The sequence below is a fragment of the Agrilus planipennis genome, unplaced genomic scaffold (genome assembly GCF_000699045.2).
Source record: "Agrilus planipennis isolate EAB-ADULT unplaced genomic scaffold, Apla_2.0 scaffold48, whole genome shotgun sequence".
Classification (NCBI taxonomy): domain Eukaryota; kingdom Metazoa; phylum Arthropoda; class Insecta; order Coleoptera; family Buprestidae; genus Agrilus; species Agrilus planipennis.
The window spans coordinates 260,640-277,102 of NW_020438937.1; the positions used below are offsets into that span (position 1 = coordinate 260,640).

The 16,463-nt window shown below is 30.7% G+C and overlaps 3 protein-coding genes and 2 long non-coding RNA genes across 6 annotated transcripts in view; 3 read left to right on the forward strand and 2 right to left on the reverse strand.

Moving 5' to 3' along the window:
- LOC108732526 (serine/threonine-protein phosphatase 1 regulatory subunit 10) overlaps positions 1 to 5,864 on the reverse strand; it is an 11,125-nt gene extending 5,261 nt beyond the window's left edge. Inside the window, exons 1-4 of the mRNA XM_018463390.2 lie at positions 5,426 to 5,864; positions 5,101 to 5,201; positions 4,766 to 5,040; positions 2,857 to 3,993 (exon numbers count right to left, since the gene is read on the reverse strand). Of these exons, the coding sequence (XP_018318892.1) occupies positions 2,857 to 3,993; positions 4,766 to 5,040; positions 5,101 to 5,201; positions 5,426 to 5,428 (1,516 nt within the window). The 5' untranslated portion in view covers positions 5,429 to 5,864. The remainder of the gene's footprint in view (positions 1 to 2,856; positions 3,994 to 4,765; positions 5,041 to 5,100; positions 5,202 to 5,425) is intronic.
- Positions 5,865 to 6,124: 260 nt separating this feature from the next.
- On the forward strand, positions 6,125 to 6,881 carry LOC108732528 (28S ribosomal protein S18b, mitochondrial). Its single transcript, XM_018463392.2, has one exon. The coding sequence runs from the start codon at positions 6,293 to 6,295 to the stop codon at positions 6,842 to 6,844; it is 552 nt and encodes a 183-aa protein (XP_018318894.1). The 5' UTR covers positions 6,125 to 6,292; the 3' UTR covers positions 6,845 to 6,881.
- LOC108732527 (pyridine nucleotide-disulfide oxidoreductase domain-containing protein 1) lies at positions 6,829 to 8,285 on the forward strand. Its single transcript, XM_018463391.2, has one exon. It carries the CDS (start codon positions 6,847 to 6,849, stop codon positions 8,236 to 8,238), a length of 1,392 nt encoding a protein of 463 aa, XP_018318893.1. The 5' UTR covers positions 6,829 to 6,846; the 3' UTR covers positions 8,239 to 8,285.
- Positions 8,286 to 9,003: 718 nt separating this feature from the next.
- LOC108732514 lies at positions 9,004 to 10,744 on the forward strand. The gene is made up of 4 exons (XR_001937096.1): positions 9,004 to 9,372; positions 9,677 to 9,775; positions 10,120 to 10,347; positions 10,596 to 10,744. It is a non-coding gene; the product is annotated as an uncharacterized LOC108732514 (long non-coding RNA).
- A 3,472-nt stretch (positions 10,745 to 14,216) lies between these two features.
- Positions 14,217 to 16,463, reverse strand: part of LOC108732511 — a 9,947-nt gene continuing 7,700 nt past the window's right edge. For both annotated transcript variants that reach the window (XR_003231085.1, XR_003231084.1), the window contains exons 4-7: positions 15,808 to 15,947; positions 15,524 to 15,738; positions 15,155 to 15,423; positions 14,217 to 14,557 (exon numbers count right to left, since the gene is read on the reverse strand). This is a non-coding gene — a long non-coding RNA (uncharacterized LOC108732511). The remainder of the gene's footprint in view (positions 14,558 to 15,154; positions 15,424 to 15,523; positions 15,739 to 15,807; positions 15,948 to 16,463) is intronic.

Consider the following 16,463-nt stretch of genomic DNA (forward strand, 5'->3'; position numbering starts at 1 on the left):
TGTAACTTTTAATACCCCTGCTTTCAAAAATTTTATATTTGCCAATTTAATTATTCCGCAATTATTTTAATATTACTACACTGCTGAAAATAATTTAAATCTCTGATTATCTTTAGGGAATATACTTGTAATCAAATTTATTCTTTAAAAAAAATTATTCACTGTAATACTTTTGCTTAAAGGTAATCATTAGCCACACTGCATAGGTACCTAGCGAACCATTTTTTCGTATTTTTGGCACGTATTTGAAAAATTCTTTCATTATTTTGAAAAGAAAAGGCAATAATATGCTTATATCAGGTTCTTAATTAATTATATCGAACTTGTCTAATGACCTTTCTATAACGGACGTGTAAAGAAATGTTTTGTAATTATTGCTTTCAGAAGTAAATACCAAAAATTTGTTACAACTGCTGGCAATTTTTTATTAAAAATAATCCGATAGAAGTATCTAATAAGACGCCGTCATAATAATAAAGAAGTACTTTTATTTACCCTGCAAATTGTATAAGCTCCTATCATTCTACAAATTTATATAAAATATTATCAATATATGTATAACACAGTATGTTGGTGTTTCCCCAAGAATTTTCAAGCACGATTAACCTGTTAACTTCAAAATAGTACTTTTTCTAAGAAAAATAAATCATAAAATAAAGAGAAAACAAAGTTATTATTAATAAAATAACAAGACTTTGTTTTCGCTTTATCTATATATCAGTTTAAATTGTTTGGCAATATTAACAGAAAGAAAACCAGGGCAAAATAAAAAAGTTTAAATGTAACAATAAATTAATCATATTCACACGGTGATTTATCATTTCAATTTAGCATAGGATCTGAGCAATAAAAATTATTACGCAAAAGTTTGAAAGTCCGCGTTACTGTATACAATCCAATTTAAACAGTAAATTCCAACATATTTTTTTATATACAGAGCACATCTATTATATAAAAGTATTCTGCGTACAACTTTGTAGTCACTGATTACGTCACAATCTCACTTTACGACACTACATTGACGTCATATTGCATAGGGAACTTCCCTTTTCGAGTCAATTCCTTTTTAAAGGTTATACCGTCACAAGGTCACAACGATTGCCGTTATCAGTTATTTTTTGTAGTACTTGCGTATACATAATATATACAATACTTGTAGAGAATTGGTAAATAACGACACAATGCTATGTAAATCAGACCTACCTACATATACATACATAAAACAACTGTAACTTAAAATAAATCTTTGTAGTTTTCTCGCGGCGAAACTATAAAATGAAAATATACTTTTTATACAGCTTTAGCATTATTCTGCTCTAAAAAAAGTTCATACTTTTTAATATGATACATGATTCTAAAAAAATTTATCAGAATTGGACAATTCTATAGTCTTTAAAAATTGAGCCTACTTTTAAAATTCTATATTGTCAATCTTCAGGCGGACTTTTTCCTGGCTTAACAGGATAAACATTATTGCCGAATTACGTTTATCTGTGCTATTAAATCGAAATTGTCATTGACAACTGTCGGGACGTATTTTTTTTTTCAAGCATTACCTATTGCTTTTAAATATCAAATCAATACAGTAACAGATTTAACTGATAGTAATAAAAATATTTTTTAGCATCTACAATGATTAGACGAGAAGTCTACAACAAAATGGTTTATTACCGATAATTAACACGCTTTAAAACGCGAAATATATTGTATTACATATATTGTACTACAAAGTTGAAAATTTTTGAAATACTGACTCCTATCTACCATTTCTTTTTACAAAAAAATGGAATTAACTACTCTTTTAAACGTTCCCCAATCATGCAATGCAATTCCAGTCCACTCTATTAGACACATGCAGACGTTCAATTTAAATGTCAACTATTATAGGCAAAGAATTATTTTTTGATTGTAACGTAACTTCAAAACAATCGTTATTTTAATAAAATACAGATTTCTACATTAAAGCCACATATTCAAAACGTTCAGTTATCTCATTTTTCATTTCTAATGTTATGAATTATATAATCATTTTATTTCTTATTGAACGCCACTGGTATAAAACAAACTATATCAGTGCTTAAGGGAATAAGTCCTATCGTTCTAGTCATAATAAAACCTTTTTTATTGCCAATGTGAGACTTTACAGTGTAATTACAAGACGAACTTACCTACAAATGACGACAAAAATCGAAAAAATAAGGAAAGGATGAATGCTTATTTATACTAGCTCTGTCCTGAACAAACAGAGTATAAATAACCATTTGGTTCCTTTTGATTTTAAAGCTTTCACGGTGCACGGTAGACAGCTGATCTTCGTTCTTGACAAAATAAGAGGGGGGGGGTCCTTTCGTCCATACAATAACGTTCCATGTAACCCTTTTACACCGACTTTTATGTAACTAGCCATGGGTAATTGTTTTCAAAAAATTCTTTAAGTTAAAAATTAGGGCATGTAACTGGAAACTGTTGCATACATACACACCACCACGTTAAAAAATTACCATTGGAGCATATCAATTTGTAAAAAATTAAAATAAATCTGCCAGTATGAGCCTTCGATATATTACATTCAAATCGCACGAGAGAAATAAGATTTATACTTATAAATAAATATTTTAAAATATTGCGAGAAGGCTCACTAAAAAAATGAGAGACAAATAACACAATAAAAATTCTAAATGCAAATCAAAAAACCAAAATAGTGTAACGCGAAAGGGATAATGAGAAAAAAAGCCCAAAATCCAGATATCCAGTTGTCTTTTCAACCAGCTGGAATCGGGTAGAATGTGGCCAATGAGTCCTCAACGCGAACCTGTAAAAATAAAGATATAAATATCAAGCACTTATTTAACTTACGTTTTGGCTTCGGTGGTATCAACTTTATTGCTCCAGGCCTCTCAGCAGATTCTATTTTTGACTTCTTTTCTGGAGGTGGTGGTAATATGTCCCTCGTCGGAGACAACTTCTTATGCACCGGGTGTGATGGTATAGTCGGTAACGATGTTGTTGGCTTCTTCGTGGGTCGTGGAGGTGGTGGTTTCACTTCCTCCTCTAAACCAGTTGAGCGCATTTTAGCATTAAATACCTTAACAGTCTTAGGTCTTTCTTCAGTCTTTCGGATCTCAATGGAAATTGAGCCTTTCTTTGCATCTTTGCTATTGTCAGAAGACCCTTCAGACGCCTTTTTCGGTATCTTCGGTAACTTCGTCACGCTTTGGGGCTGAACTTTAGCTAATGTGTCCTTGTCCTTTTCTGCTTGTTTCTCTTTTGTATCTTTTCTAGACGATTCTTTTCGTTCTTTGTCTTTGGAACTAGAACTTTTATGATTACTGCTGCTACTACTTTTTATTTGCCCATTGTGCCGGTGTTTACTATCCCTCTTGTCTCTGTGACTTCGATCTCTATCCCTGTTGCTTTTATGTCTATCCCTATCCTTTGACCTCTGCGAGTCTTTACTACTACTGCTACTCTTGTACTTGTCCCCACTTTTTGATGAAGTACTACCTTTTTCATTCCGATCTTTTTTCTTTTCTTCTCTATTCTCTTTTTCCTTAACATCCTCTTCTTCAACTTTTGGCTGTCCATTAACATCCACTTCTTCAATTATCGCGTTTTCAACAACCGTACAGTTTGCCTCGCTTCTATTCACTTTTGACAACACCTGCTTACCGTCTCTAACTGATAATTTATAAAAAGTTTGCGTATCTATAGCTTGTTCATCAAACACTGCACTGTCAACATGATCAATTTCTTCAATAGTCTCATCTGTAGTATGATCTACTTGAACAACAGGTACGTCAACTACTTCAAAGGGAGGTGGTTCAGTATCATTTCCATTCGTAGTATGCTTCGTCTCTTTCTGCTGAAGAAGTTGCTGTTGCTGCTGCAATGGTTGATAATGGTGTAACTGTTGATTTACAATATCTACACTTGTTTCCTGTTTAACTATCTTAAGCCATTGCTGCACTAATTTATTTGACAGCTCGAAGATGCCTAGTAAATAAAAATGGTGTTAAAAAAGAGGCAATCACTGCAACTAAAGTTAAATGAAACAAAATATTACATTATTAATTACATACAATAATACTTCTATTTAAAGAGATAACTTTTCATCAAAAATGTTTTTATGTATAAGAAAACTGTAAATAAAAGAAATATGAATTTGAAAAACTGTTAATAACGAAAAACCATAAATTTATAAATATATCACCTGAAAACCTTTTAATTTTACTGAAACTATTAAGAATAAAAGCAACTATAATAAATGTCATAAATACATCATAAATATAATCAAATAAGAGCAAATTTTACTATTTACAATATCACTCAAAGAACTATCAATTAATAAGCACACACAATATAATAGTGCATATATCATTGAAAATGTATTAATTTTACTGAAATTATTGAAAATAAGACCAACTGTAACAAATGACACTTCATCACTAATATAATCAAATTGAGCAATAAAATTACTATTTACAATATTACTTGGAAAATAATACTGCTTCAGCTTCATTTTGTTAGAAAGAAAACAGATTAACCATCTGTATCAACCAAATATCATCAATTTTTTAAAACAACCAAAACAACATCTTTAAAGTGTTAAAATGATAGAATTAAACACAAAGCAATTACATTAACAAAGTAATTATCTAAAATTATTAGTGATATGCAAATAACATGACAAATTACAATGACTCATGATTTTTAGAATTAAGCTAGACAACTTTAAAATAATGATTTTATAAATCAATTGACTCACCATCTAATTCCTCCCTTTTGGACAAACTCTTCACCAACTTTGGAATGTTGTTGGATTTCAATCGTTCAACATCAACGGGCGTTATTAGCACCAATTCTAAAAGTTCCTTAACAAGCGCCCAATTAGAATTACACATTGCATCATGTAACCACACTTGCAAAAGAGTCCAACCTCCAACTGCCATGAAGTTTCCCAGCAATTGCTTTTCAGTATTTTTTAAAATTAGTATATAGACGCATTTGCTTACTAATTTCTTTGAAAATTTTGTCATTAAACTAAAAATATAAGTAGGTACTTTAGAATTTTTTAATTTTTAAAATTTTGAGGTTATATACCTTGCTAATCGTTGCACTTCGTTATTTGACAATATTCCTCCCGTAGTGGGACTTAGCAAAACTTGCAAGCAATTAAGTAATTGAAGCGGATCAATTCGCGGCTAAAAGTAAATAAATAGTAATTTTAATTTCATATCAATTCAGAAATGGCGTCAATGACAGCTGACGTCAAAATCATTCGTAAATTTATGCATGGATAACTGAGTCTGGTCTACAAAAATCTATATTCGAATATAAAACGAGAATGCTTTTCAAATTAAGTATTATAAGAAAACGCTTGTTATGATTATAATTATATTTAATTACAATCCATATGGAACCTTACCATTTTTGTCGTACGGAAATTTAATTACGCTTCACTAAAAATTAACCATATCGAAGTGTCCGCTGGCTTAACGTAAATTCTTGTCTTATAACAAATAATGCTTATATTTGATTAAAGCTAATAATGATCCTTTTTATTGGGACACGCCCTAACCACCATTACGCCTTTACCTACTACATATTGATATACCAGCTGTACTTAATAAAAACGTTTTTGGATATATAACCGTCTATACCTTTTGAAAACAATAGTTCAAAAGTGTTTAACGTATTTAAATTTATATAAACAATAACTGAAAACAAACAATATACGCAAATATTAGATTTTTAACACGATTCGTACGGAACGACTTTGCGATTACAAGATGGCAACGGAAATGAATTTCGTTGCGAGTTATTGAACGATCCGATCCGTAACGTTAGCGATGAACATGAACAAAACACAAGCGCGAAAAGGAAATACGTCACAATCTGCAGTTTCATTACCAACCGTAAAAATTAAAGTTGAATTTTACCGAAAGAATAATAATAAAAGTGAGTTAAAATTACAAGTGTAATTATTAATAATTAATACTATAAATAATAAAAACAATATGGTAAGGGCAGAAGATAGAAATTTTTGTATAAAATATGTAATAAGTTTTGTTGATTTTTGACATCAAAATGAACTATAGAAAGATAGAAACTAACTATTTATACTGTCCATAAAATTCTAAAATAAGCTCCCTATGGGTGTCAGTTAATTTGCTATGTTATCTATGTTTGCTATCCATTACCAGTAATGTTAGTAATTTATTAATACTAATCGTTCATAGACAATTGTTACAAATATTTAAAATAGATAAAGTACGTGCAATTTACCTTAAATATGTTAGGTCGTAATACTGCCAGTAATTTGAAGAAAATTATTTTCAGTAGAGTGCCATCCTTCCAATTATCTACAATATCTTATAATAATCAGAATATAACTGAAAACATCGAAGAACGTGAAATAACCAAAGATAGAACACAACAAATTCCAGTTGAAACTAGTATTCAATATTTAGCAAGTAAAGCGTATCAAATAACATATGGCAATCACCCTGTCTGGGTACCATACCGTCGAAATTACAAGGGCAGCAAACCTCCAAGAAAAACCAGAAAAACGTGCATAAGAAGTGGTCAAATAGCTACTGGAAATCCATGTCCAATATGCCGTGATGAATATTTAGTGTTACATGAACAAAATGTAGATTTACTGAAGCAATTTATTTGTCCACATACTGGTAACACTTTGAGCTTTTCTAAAACAGGCTTATGCCAAAACAAACACAAGCTACTTTTGACAGTCATTGAGAGAGCCAAAGATCTTGGTCTCTTGTCTTTTGATGTGCACTTTCGCCAATATAACTATTTAGATTATTACACTCCATCGAAATAATTATGGAAGCAACATTTTTGATAATAGGCGGAGGAATAGCAGGAATAAGTTGTGCAGAAACACTATCATATTTAGAACCTGATCAAAAAATAATCCTTATTAGTGAGTCTTCTCTAATTAAAACAGCTGTGAATTTACAAGTGCTTACTAAACTGTTAACCACATTTGATGTACAAGAAAAGGAAACATCAAGTTTAACTGAAAGCCATCCAAATATAATAGTTGTTAGTGATCGTTTAACTCAAGTTTGTAATACTGAAAACACAGTAAAAACTGCTTCTGGACAAAATTACAGTTATAAATATTTATGTATTTGCACAGGAGCCTATCCAAAATTAATTCCTCAAGCAGATATGTTTAGAAATTACATTGTAGGCATTAGAGATACAGATTCTGTTGAAACCTTTACTAAGAAATTGCAGATTGCAAAAAAGGTTGTTATTGTTGGAAATGGAGGCATTGCTTCTGAAGTAATTCATAAAATTCGTAATGTAGAAGTACACTGGATAATTAAAGATAAACACATTTCAGCAACTTTTGTTGATCCAGGAGCTGCAGAATTCTTCCTTTCATCTATCCAGGAAATAAAAAAAGATGACCCCAAACCATGTAAAAGGATGCGTTTTAAAATTGAAGATAGCAAAAAGTCAGGTGCAGCATTAGGCCCTGACTGGTATGAAAATTTAGAAATTTACGGAAGCAGTAAAGCTACTCCAAGAGATATAAAAATTCATTATCAAACTGAAATATCTAAAATTGTAATGTCAGAAGGAAATCAATATCCTATCGAAGTTATTCTAATAAATGATGAAGTAATACCATGTGACCTCATTATTTCAGCGACTGGTGTATTACCTGCTACAAATTTTGAATTATCCAGTGATATTAAATTATCAGAAGATGGAGGAATTTTAGTAAATGAATTTATGCAGAGTTCTGTGTCAAACATTTATGCAGCTGGTGATGTTTGTACAGCTAACTGGCAATTAGCTAAACACTGGTTTCAGATGAAACTTTGGACACAAGCACGACAAATGGGTTGTTTTGCAGCCAAAAGCATGGCAGCAGCATTTGCCAGAGAAGAAATTTATCAGGACTTTTGTTTTGAAATGTTCACTCATTCAACTAAATTATTTGGATATAAAGTTATTTTGTTAGGCCTCTTTAATGGCCAGACATTGGGTACCAATTATGAAATTTTATTAAGGATGACCAAAGGTCTTGAGTACATAAAATTTGTACTAGAAAACAACAGACTTCAGGGCGCTGTGTTAATTGGAGATACCGATCTTGAGGAAATGTGTGAAAATCTTATACTTAACCAAATTGATTTATCACCATTTGGTGAAGATATTCTTAATCCAAATATAGATATAGAGGATTATTTTGATTAATAATTACTTTTTTCTTCTTAATTAACAAATTATGCTTTAATTAATGAATCATTGATGTTTAATATTAATGTAGAGAAAGTTAAAATAAACAAAAAGTAGAAATATAAAAATGATATTCATATTTTATGGCTGGTTGTTTTACATTTTAAACTTTAACACAAATCAAAAATAAAATATATAAATAAATATGTATTAGGAGTAATCCAGGAATTCGTTTCAAAGTGATTGTGAAGAACTTGTACTTTTAATTAATATTCTGTGAGATTTTAATTTTTTAAAAACCTAAATATCAGAATTTTGTGATTCTGTTACTTTTTTGGCTGTATTTCTGGAAACATATTGCTAAAAACTTGCTCTTAACCATATTTATTCTTACTTAGGTATTGCAAGAACGGCACATTGTCATGTTGGTCGGTTATTTACGAAAAATTATTTAAATATTAAGTAACAAGTAAATGTTTCAGAAATAGAAAAACATTAAAGGTAAACATTTAAAGGTATGTGAAATGCTTAAAATACAATGCAACTTTTGAATTGTGAAATAGCAAATACATGAATTTGTTTTTTTCGCAAAATATTTTTTTTAAGTAATACTTGGTAGCAATAACTAAAAACACATTTAAATGTTTTAGGAAAAAGGTTTATTGAAACTGAATTTTAGAAAATTAATTATTTTAATCACTTAATAAATTAATTAATTCGAATGCAAAAGATGTTTTTAACCTTCGAATCTTAAATAATTCGCGCCAGACTAGATGTCGACTCCCTTCCGTCAACTTCGCCAACGTTCGAATAATTTCGTTACCAGTTGCATTTTCCTGAGTTTTAATTTAGAACGATTTCTCGTTTTATCTAATTATAGTGATAATTACTCATGGTGGATGTATTTAAATTTTATCAAAGTATGTTGTAAACTGGCAAAACGATTATTTGGTAAAAGAAAGTAGTACATGTTAACAACAATACGAAAATGTCGTTGATGACGTACTTGCTCTTGTCACCCTTTCACTAGTCTATTGCTTCTTGTTCTGCTTGTGGCTTTCGTGAACATTTTTGTTTCGAAATTTTAGAAAAAATAATGGTACATACAAAATTTGTATCACGACAGGTTCTGGATTTATGGTTTTATCCGTGGTATGTATTTTTATTATTCGGGTATCAGATTATTTTTATAATTCTCATTAATTAAGTTGTTAAGTAAATGGACGACGGCGTAAGCGTTACTCCACCATATTTGATAATATAGAAAAAGCAATGGAAGCTTGTTTATGTACATCAATTAATTTTTGTGAAAAATAATTGCTACTGGTTCAGTATAAATAAAATTGATTTTGTAAAATAATTCAGTGTATGTAACAAAATCAGTGTTTTCGTTCATTAACATTTTCTTGATCTACAAAATTATTATTTTTGACTTTTTATTTTGTTCTCTCTACAGATATACTTCGGAATACATTGCCTCCTGCCTTTGCCAATGCCATACAATGTATTCTTCAGCTATTCAACCTACACGGAGACTGTGCTTTGTTGTCGAGAGGTAATTAATTTTAATTTTATTAAATTTTACATGTTCAAACATGCATTACATCTGGCAATTTAGGCTTCTTCAACGTATGTATTTGGAATTTCTGGGTGTCGGTGTTTTATTTTGTTATTAAATTGCAGCCTTCTCTTTGAGGAAATGTGCTAAGGATCATTTCTAAGAATTTTTTACAAATGAAATTTTGACATCCAATAGATCACCAAGAGCAGGAACAAATGTTAACTTCAGGTGTGATGTTCTATTGTTTTAGAAAATGCATATCATAGAATTTTGCCTTTTTTGGTATTTATTTTAGTTTTTAATAGTATAGTTAATTATTTTTTTGTCCATTTCTGCAGATTGACTATGAATGAGAAGGAGAGAGAGAACATTGAAGTTGATTTTGACGTTGTGCAGCAACCAGTGTCTACAATAGTACTATCGTTTTTTCTGGACTTTTGGACCGATGAGAGAGAATAACTGAAAATTTATAAGGAAACTAAAAAACATATTGTCAATATTGCTGGATTTGGCTTGCTCTTCATACTTGTATAACTTTAGAACATTGCATTCTTCATTTAATTAAGGTGAGAATACATGGTATAATTAATATTAATGCTTTTTATTAATCTGTTATGGTGTTTAGTTTAACAACATAAATTAACATTAACGTGCATCTATAATTATTTCACATGTAATTCTGTTGTGATGTAAAGTTCGTTAATCGCCATTTTATAATTCAGTCATTTTACTTGCTTTTTGATGCATGTTTTGTCATATTTCATATCTTATTTATATGCAAGTGTAATTAATTTTTTTTTGTTCATTTCTGCAGATTGTTCAACAAAAGGGAAAGAATTAAAGTTCAGTTTGGTCCTACTGAAACAACCAATGTCTACATGGACATCATCTTTCCTGGATTGTTCTCTTGATTACCTGTTTACATCTTTGCCTTGCAACATTATGAAGTTAATTTTCAACTGATGTGTGGAGATTAATTTGAATTCAATGGAAACAACAATTTTTCTGCGATGATATTCGTGCTGGATTTATTTTGCTTTTTCCACCTGCAAAGTTTGGAATGTTACAATCTACAGTTAATTAAGGTGAGAATATTTGATATAATTAATTTTAATTGCTCTTTATTAATCTATTTGCCACCGTATCTGTTTCAGATCGACGTTGGAGAAGACAAAGATGACCCCGTAGTTGAAATAGTTCTTTATCTTGCATGCTCTATCTAGTAGAATTCATTAAGTTGATTTTATTCAAATTAGTTTTTTATTTTGCATGTTTTTTTTGTTTTTTTGTAGTTAATTTGATTTAGTTCTTATTTTGCATGCTTATTTTTGTTCATTTTGTTTGAAGTAATTGTTGATTGTAGATGTTTTTATTTTTTTTTGTATGTAGTAGTAGTGTAGTTACTAGTACTAACTCGTTTAGTAGTTGTAGTATAGTCTAACATGTCTCTTGCTTACCTCTTCGCTTAGCTTACTGCATATTCTTACTATAAATTGCTTTGCATTTACCCTACGAGTTCTACATGATTCAACGTTTCGTTATCGTGTGTGTTTCTTCTCACCCTTGTGGAATTAGGGAGGGCCTCCCCGAACGACTTCCCTTGGGCTTAGCTATTTAGTTGATCTTAAAAGTGTCTTATACACTTTTCGCGAGTCTACTCTAGCGTTACTTCCTTTCAGACGGGGTACAGTGGGTTATCTGGAATAGGAGCAATAGGCGACTGCCCAGCTTGCCTTGACGAAATCTGTCCGATCTTCTCTACCAAAGCTATTAGTATTTGCCGTTAGTCCTGTTAATTTGCACTATTTGCTTTCAGATAATGAGGTATTCCCTAAGAAGAATGAAGACATCGTTTTTTTCTAATTTTTATTGTATTTTCTTGCAAATTTCATTTATTTTCTTGTCTTTCTCTTTCAGGTATTTCGTTTTTATTGTATAAACTGCTGAATTACCAAAAATGTGTAACTGTAGCTTAAATTGTTAGGTAAAACTTTTCTAAATTGAGTTTTTGGCATAAATGTTAAAACCAAATTAAATACTTTGTTATCACGTTCATAATTAATATTGATTTGGGCGGATAGGGTGGCTATAAGGGGAGATGTGGAGGCCACAGAGTGTCAGAGGGCATTTTTATCTTAAATATGGTATTTCAATGGTAATTCAACAGTTTATACATTGTTAAAAGTTGCAAATTTTTTAAAATGTCCAGATTTTGTTAATGTAATTTATTGTTTTGTTATAAATATAGTTTTTGAGCTTTTGTTAATAAAATTCGTATCTAACTACCTGTTAACATGCATTCTATCTTTGTATTATAAATACTATTAATTTGCAAAAAGAAATGTTTTCTTGAACAAATTCTATCTTAATATAAATTGTAAATGATGTGTAATAGAAGTATGAAATAAATTTGTTTTAATATAAACAGCTATGCGTTTATTTTATCAAAAAAAAAAGATTGTCATTTGTTGAAAAATATAATTCATATTTATTATCTTGAAGATTTAAGTTCATTAGAAATCAGAAATTTTCACCTTTCCCGCATGCCTTCTAAACATATTTAAAATCCTTAAATTTCCTATAATTTTGTCTAAACAGCGCCCTCTGACGCTAAGGAGTTGAATTTTATTGAGAAACCGAAGGAAAACTACTATATTAAGTTCCCGCGCTGAAACCGCGAATCTAGAAAAAAGATCTCATGCGACTTATGCTCTCCTAATACAAATGTTTAAATTTATGAAAATTTTCTGTTTCGTGACATATACGAAGTCCGATTAAAAAATAGTTGAACAAGTTTTGATTATTTAATTATTATTTAGTCGGACCTCGTATATGTAACGAAACTGAAAATTTTCATAAATTTGAACATTTGTATTAGGAGAGCATAAGTCGCAGGAGATCATTTTCTGGATTCGCGGTTTCAGCGCGGAAATTTTAAGTTTTGATAGGTCGATTATTTTTTAATCGGACCTCGTATATGTCGCGAAACTGAAAATTTTCATAAATTTGAGCATTTGTATTAGGAGAGCATAAGTCACATGTGATCTTTTTCTGGATTCGCGGTTTCAGCGCGGGATCGACTTTAATTTAGCTGCTAATGGTATGATGGCGCTAGTAATACCAAAATTAATATAATTTCTTTGCTTTTTAAACATATTAGTGGTCTTTAAGAGTTTATTTTTGTATACGTATAAGGACTTTCAATAAAACATACATGAAATTAAAAACACAAAATTTATTTACTTATTTATTTATTTCATCACCAAAACAATGATAATACAATGATAATTCATTTATTATTTAGACACATAATTTACATTTATTACAACAAACATATTTATTTCAAATAACAGCATGATACATAACATACACAAAATATCCAACAAATAATGCATCATTCTAATTATTACATTTACTAGTTATTTACAAGCTGTTGAATTACCATTGAAGTACTACATTTGGGACAAAAATGCCCTCTAACTCTCTGTGGCCTCCACATCTCCCCTTATAGCCACCCTATCCGCCCAAATCAATATTAATTATGAACGTGGTAACAAGTATTTAATTTGGTTTTAACATTTATGCCAAAAAATCAATTTAGAAAAGTTTTACCTATCAGTTTAAGCTACAATTACATATTTTTGGTAATTCAACAGTTTATACAATAAAAAGCGAAATACCTGAAAGAAAAATACAAAAAAATAAATGAAATTTACAAGAAAATACAATAAAAAGTAAAAAAAAAACGATGTCATCCTTCTTCTTAGGAAATACCTCATTATCTGAAAGCAAATAGTGCAAATTAACAGGACTAACGGCAAATACTAATAGGTTTGGTAGAGAAGATCGGACAGATTTCGCCAAGGCAAGCTGGGCAGTCGCCTATTGCTCCTATTCCAGATAACCCACTGTACCCTGTCTGAAAGGAAGTAACGCTAGAGTAGACTCGCGAAAAGTGTATAAGACACTTTTAAGATCAACTAAATAGCTAAGCCCAAGGGAAGTCGTTCGGGGAGGCCCTCCCTAATTCCACAAGGGTGAGAAGAAACACACACGATAACGAAACGTTGAATCATGTAGAACTCGTAGGGTAAATGCAAAGCAATTTAGGAAGAATATGCAGTAAGCTAAGCGAAGAGGTAAGCAAGGTTAGACTATACTACAACTACTAAACGTGTTATTTCTACTACTACACTACTACTACATACAAAAAAAAAAAAAAACATCTACAATCAACAATTACTTCAAATAAAATGAACAAAAATAAGCATGCAAAATAAAAACTAATTCAAATTAACTACAAAAAAACATGCAAAATAAAAAATTAATTTGAATAAAATGAACTTAATGAATTCTACTAGATAGAGCATGCAAGATAAAGAACTATTTCAACTACGGGGTCATCTTTGTCTTCTCCAACGTCGATCTGAAACAGATACGGTGGCAAATAGATTAATAAAGAGCAATTAAAATTAATTATATCAAATATTCTCACCTTAATTAACTGTAGATTGTAACATTCCAAACTTTGCAGGTGGAAAAAGCAAAATAAATCCAGCACGAATACCATCGTAGAAAAATTGTTGTTTCCATTGAATTCAAATCAATGTCCTGTTGCTCTCACACATCAGTTGAAAATTAACTTCATAATGTTGCAAGGCAAAGATGTAAACAGGTAATCAAGAGAACAATCCAGGAAAGATGATGTCCATGTAGACATTGGTTGTTTCAGTAGGACCAAACTGAACTTTAATTCTTTCCCTTTTGTTGAACAATCTGCAGAAATGAACAAAAAAACGTATTAATTACACTAATAATTACGGAAGGCATTAAACACCTAAAAGAAAGTACTGATTAATTACACTGTGACATAAATAAGACACGAAATACAACGAAACATGCATCAACAATGCAAAAAAATGACAGAATTATAAGATGACGACAACTGTCAATTTACATCATAGCATAGATAAATGTTGCGAACTAATCATAGATGCATTCAACGCCAATTTATGATCTAGACAATAGATAATTGTTAAAAGAAATAAGTTGCTGTCATAACCATAGACATATATATTAGACGTGCCTTAGCCGTATGTCATTGTAACAATTTCTTAGCTCGAAAAGTGAGGGAGATGGCGTATGGTTTCGGACTAATGCTATTTCTTTCATAACACCATACGCACTATTGTGAGAGAGATGGATATTGTCCGAAACATCGTTCCATCTCTTTCTTTCGTTGTACCACAATTCTGGCCGCTTAGGCACGTCCATTAGTAGACGTCGATGGTCATAACTATCAGAAGGAAAACCATAAATGTTAAGAGATGATAAATTACTACGAAAATAAAGTACAGTAAAACAATTGCTTACCTCGAGGATTACCGAAGGTGCTCGAGTTTTATTCCTAAGCGTTGACAGCAGAGTGCCTCTAACAATAGATACTTTTGAAAGGAATATGATACCATTGACAATGAAATGAACCACAGAGTAGAAGACACAAATATCACATGCGCAGCCTTATATACGTCTGTGTGAATTGGACCACTTGTTTTTCTAAAAAACATTAACGGGGCTTCACTTCTCCAGGTTTCGAATCCTTTTTACTTGCCTCCTTCTTGATTTAGTGTTTAAATTATAACCTGTTGAAACAATTTAATGTTATTTTCATCTTCAATATTATGTATTAAAATATTAAGAACTATAACTACTATCAATAAAATTATAGAATATCAAACTTACTCATTAACTACTACAATTCAGAAGAGTAAAAAATTGTAGTAGCAATTATTGTCAAACTAACGAAATACAAGATTTAAAGATGCACAAAGCATTTCATAATTACAACTGTCCTTTCCAAATCCAAGAGAAGAAAGTATGAGTGGGGGGGCTGTGTTTCTCCACGTTTCGACTCCTTTTGATTTACCTCATGTTCATCTTTATGTTTTAATGGAAACCTGTTGAAACAATTTAATATTACTTACATGTTCACTAGGTTTTGTTATTTTATTATTAATGATAAATACCATTGTTAACATCTTATGTCCAATGAATTTTTTAATCAGCTTAGAGGCATTTTTGGAAATAAAATAAGTCACACTGTCACAGACATTACATCTGTAGGTAGTTTGTCCATCCAATCCTAGGTTGTCATCTCACAGCAAGCCTGTATTATTAAAAAAAAAAAAAACAAGTTAAAATCCAAACTTTAGAATAACAAGGCAAAAATGAAAATTTTTCTAACAGAAATATAGAATTTTTGAAGGCAGAGTAATATTTTTGAGAAATATTTTACATATTTTGGCTATAAAACGAAGGCAATTTTTCGAGGAGTGGTCACATCGATACGAAAAATCTACAATCATCGCCTTAACTTCTTTTGAAAATTTAAAAATTCTAATAAAACCATAATTATTCGACCTCAAATAAATTAAGAGTTTATAAAAATTCACAGTAGATGAACGAACGGGCAAGATGCCAAGATGGAATCCCATGTTGAAGCACGAAGACATCACGTCAAAAAAGATCTAAGCAACGGTAATCGAAACCCATCAATCACGAAATAGAAACATATTCCACACAATCAAATGAAAATTGAATAAGGATTAGGGCTAAATACCTTCAGGCGTCGTCTCCCTTTATAGACAGCATAGACCAACGGACAGCAAAAACGAGATACACT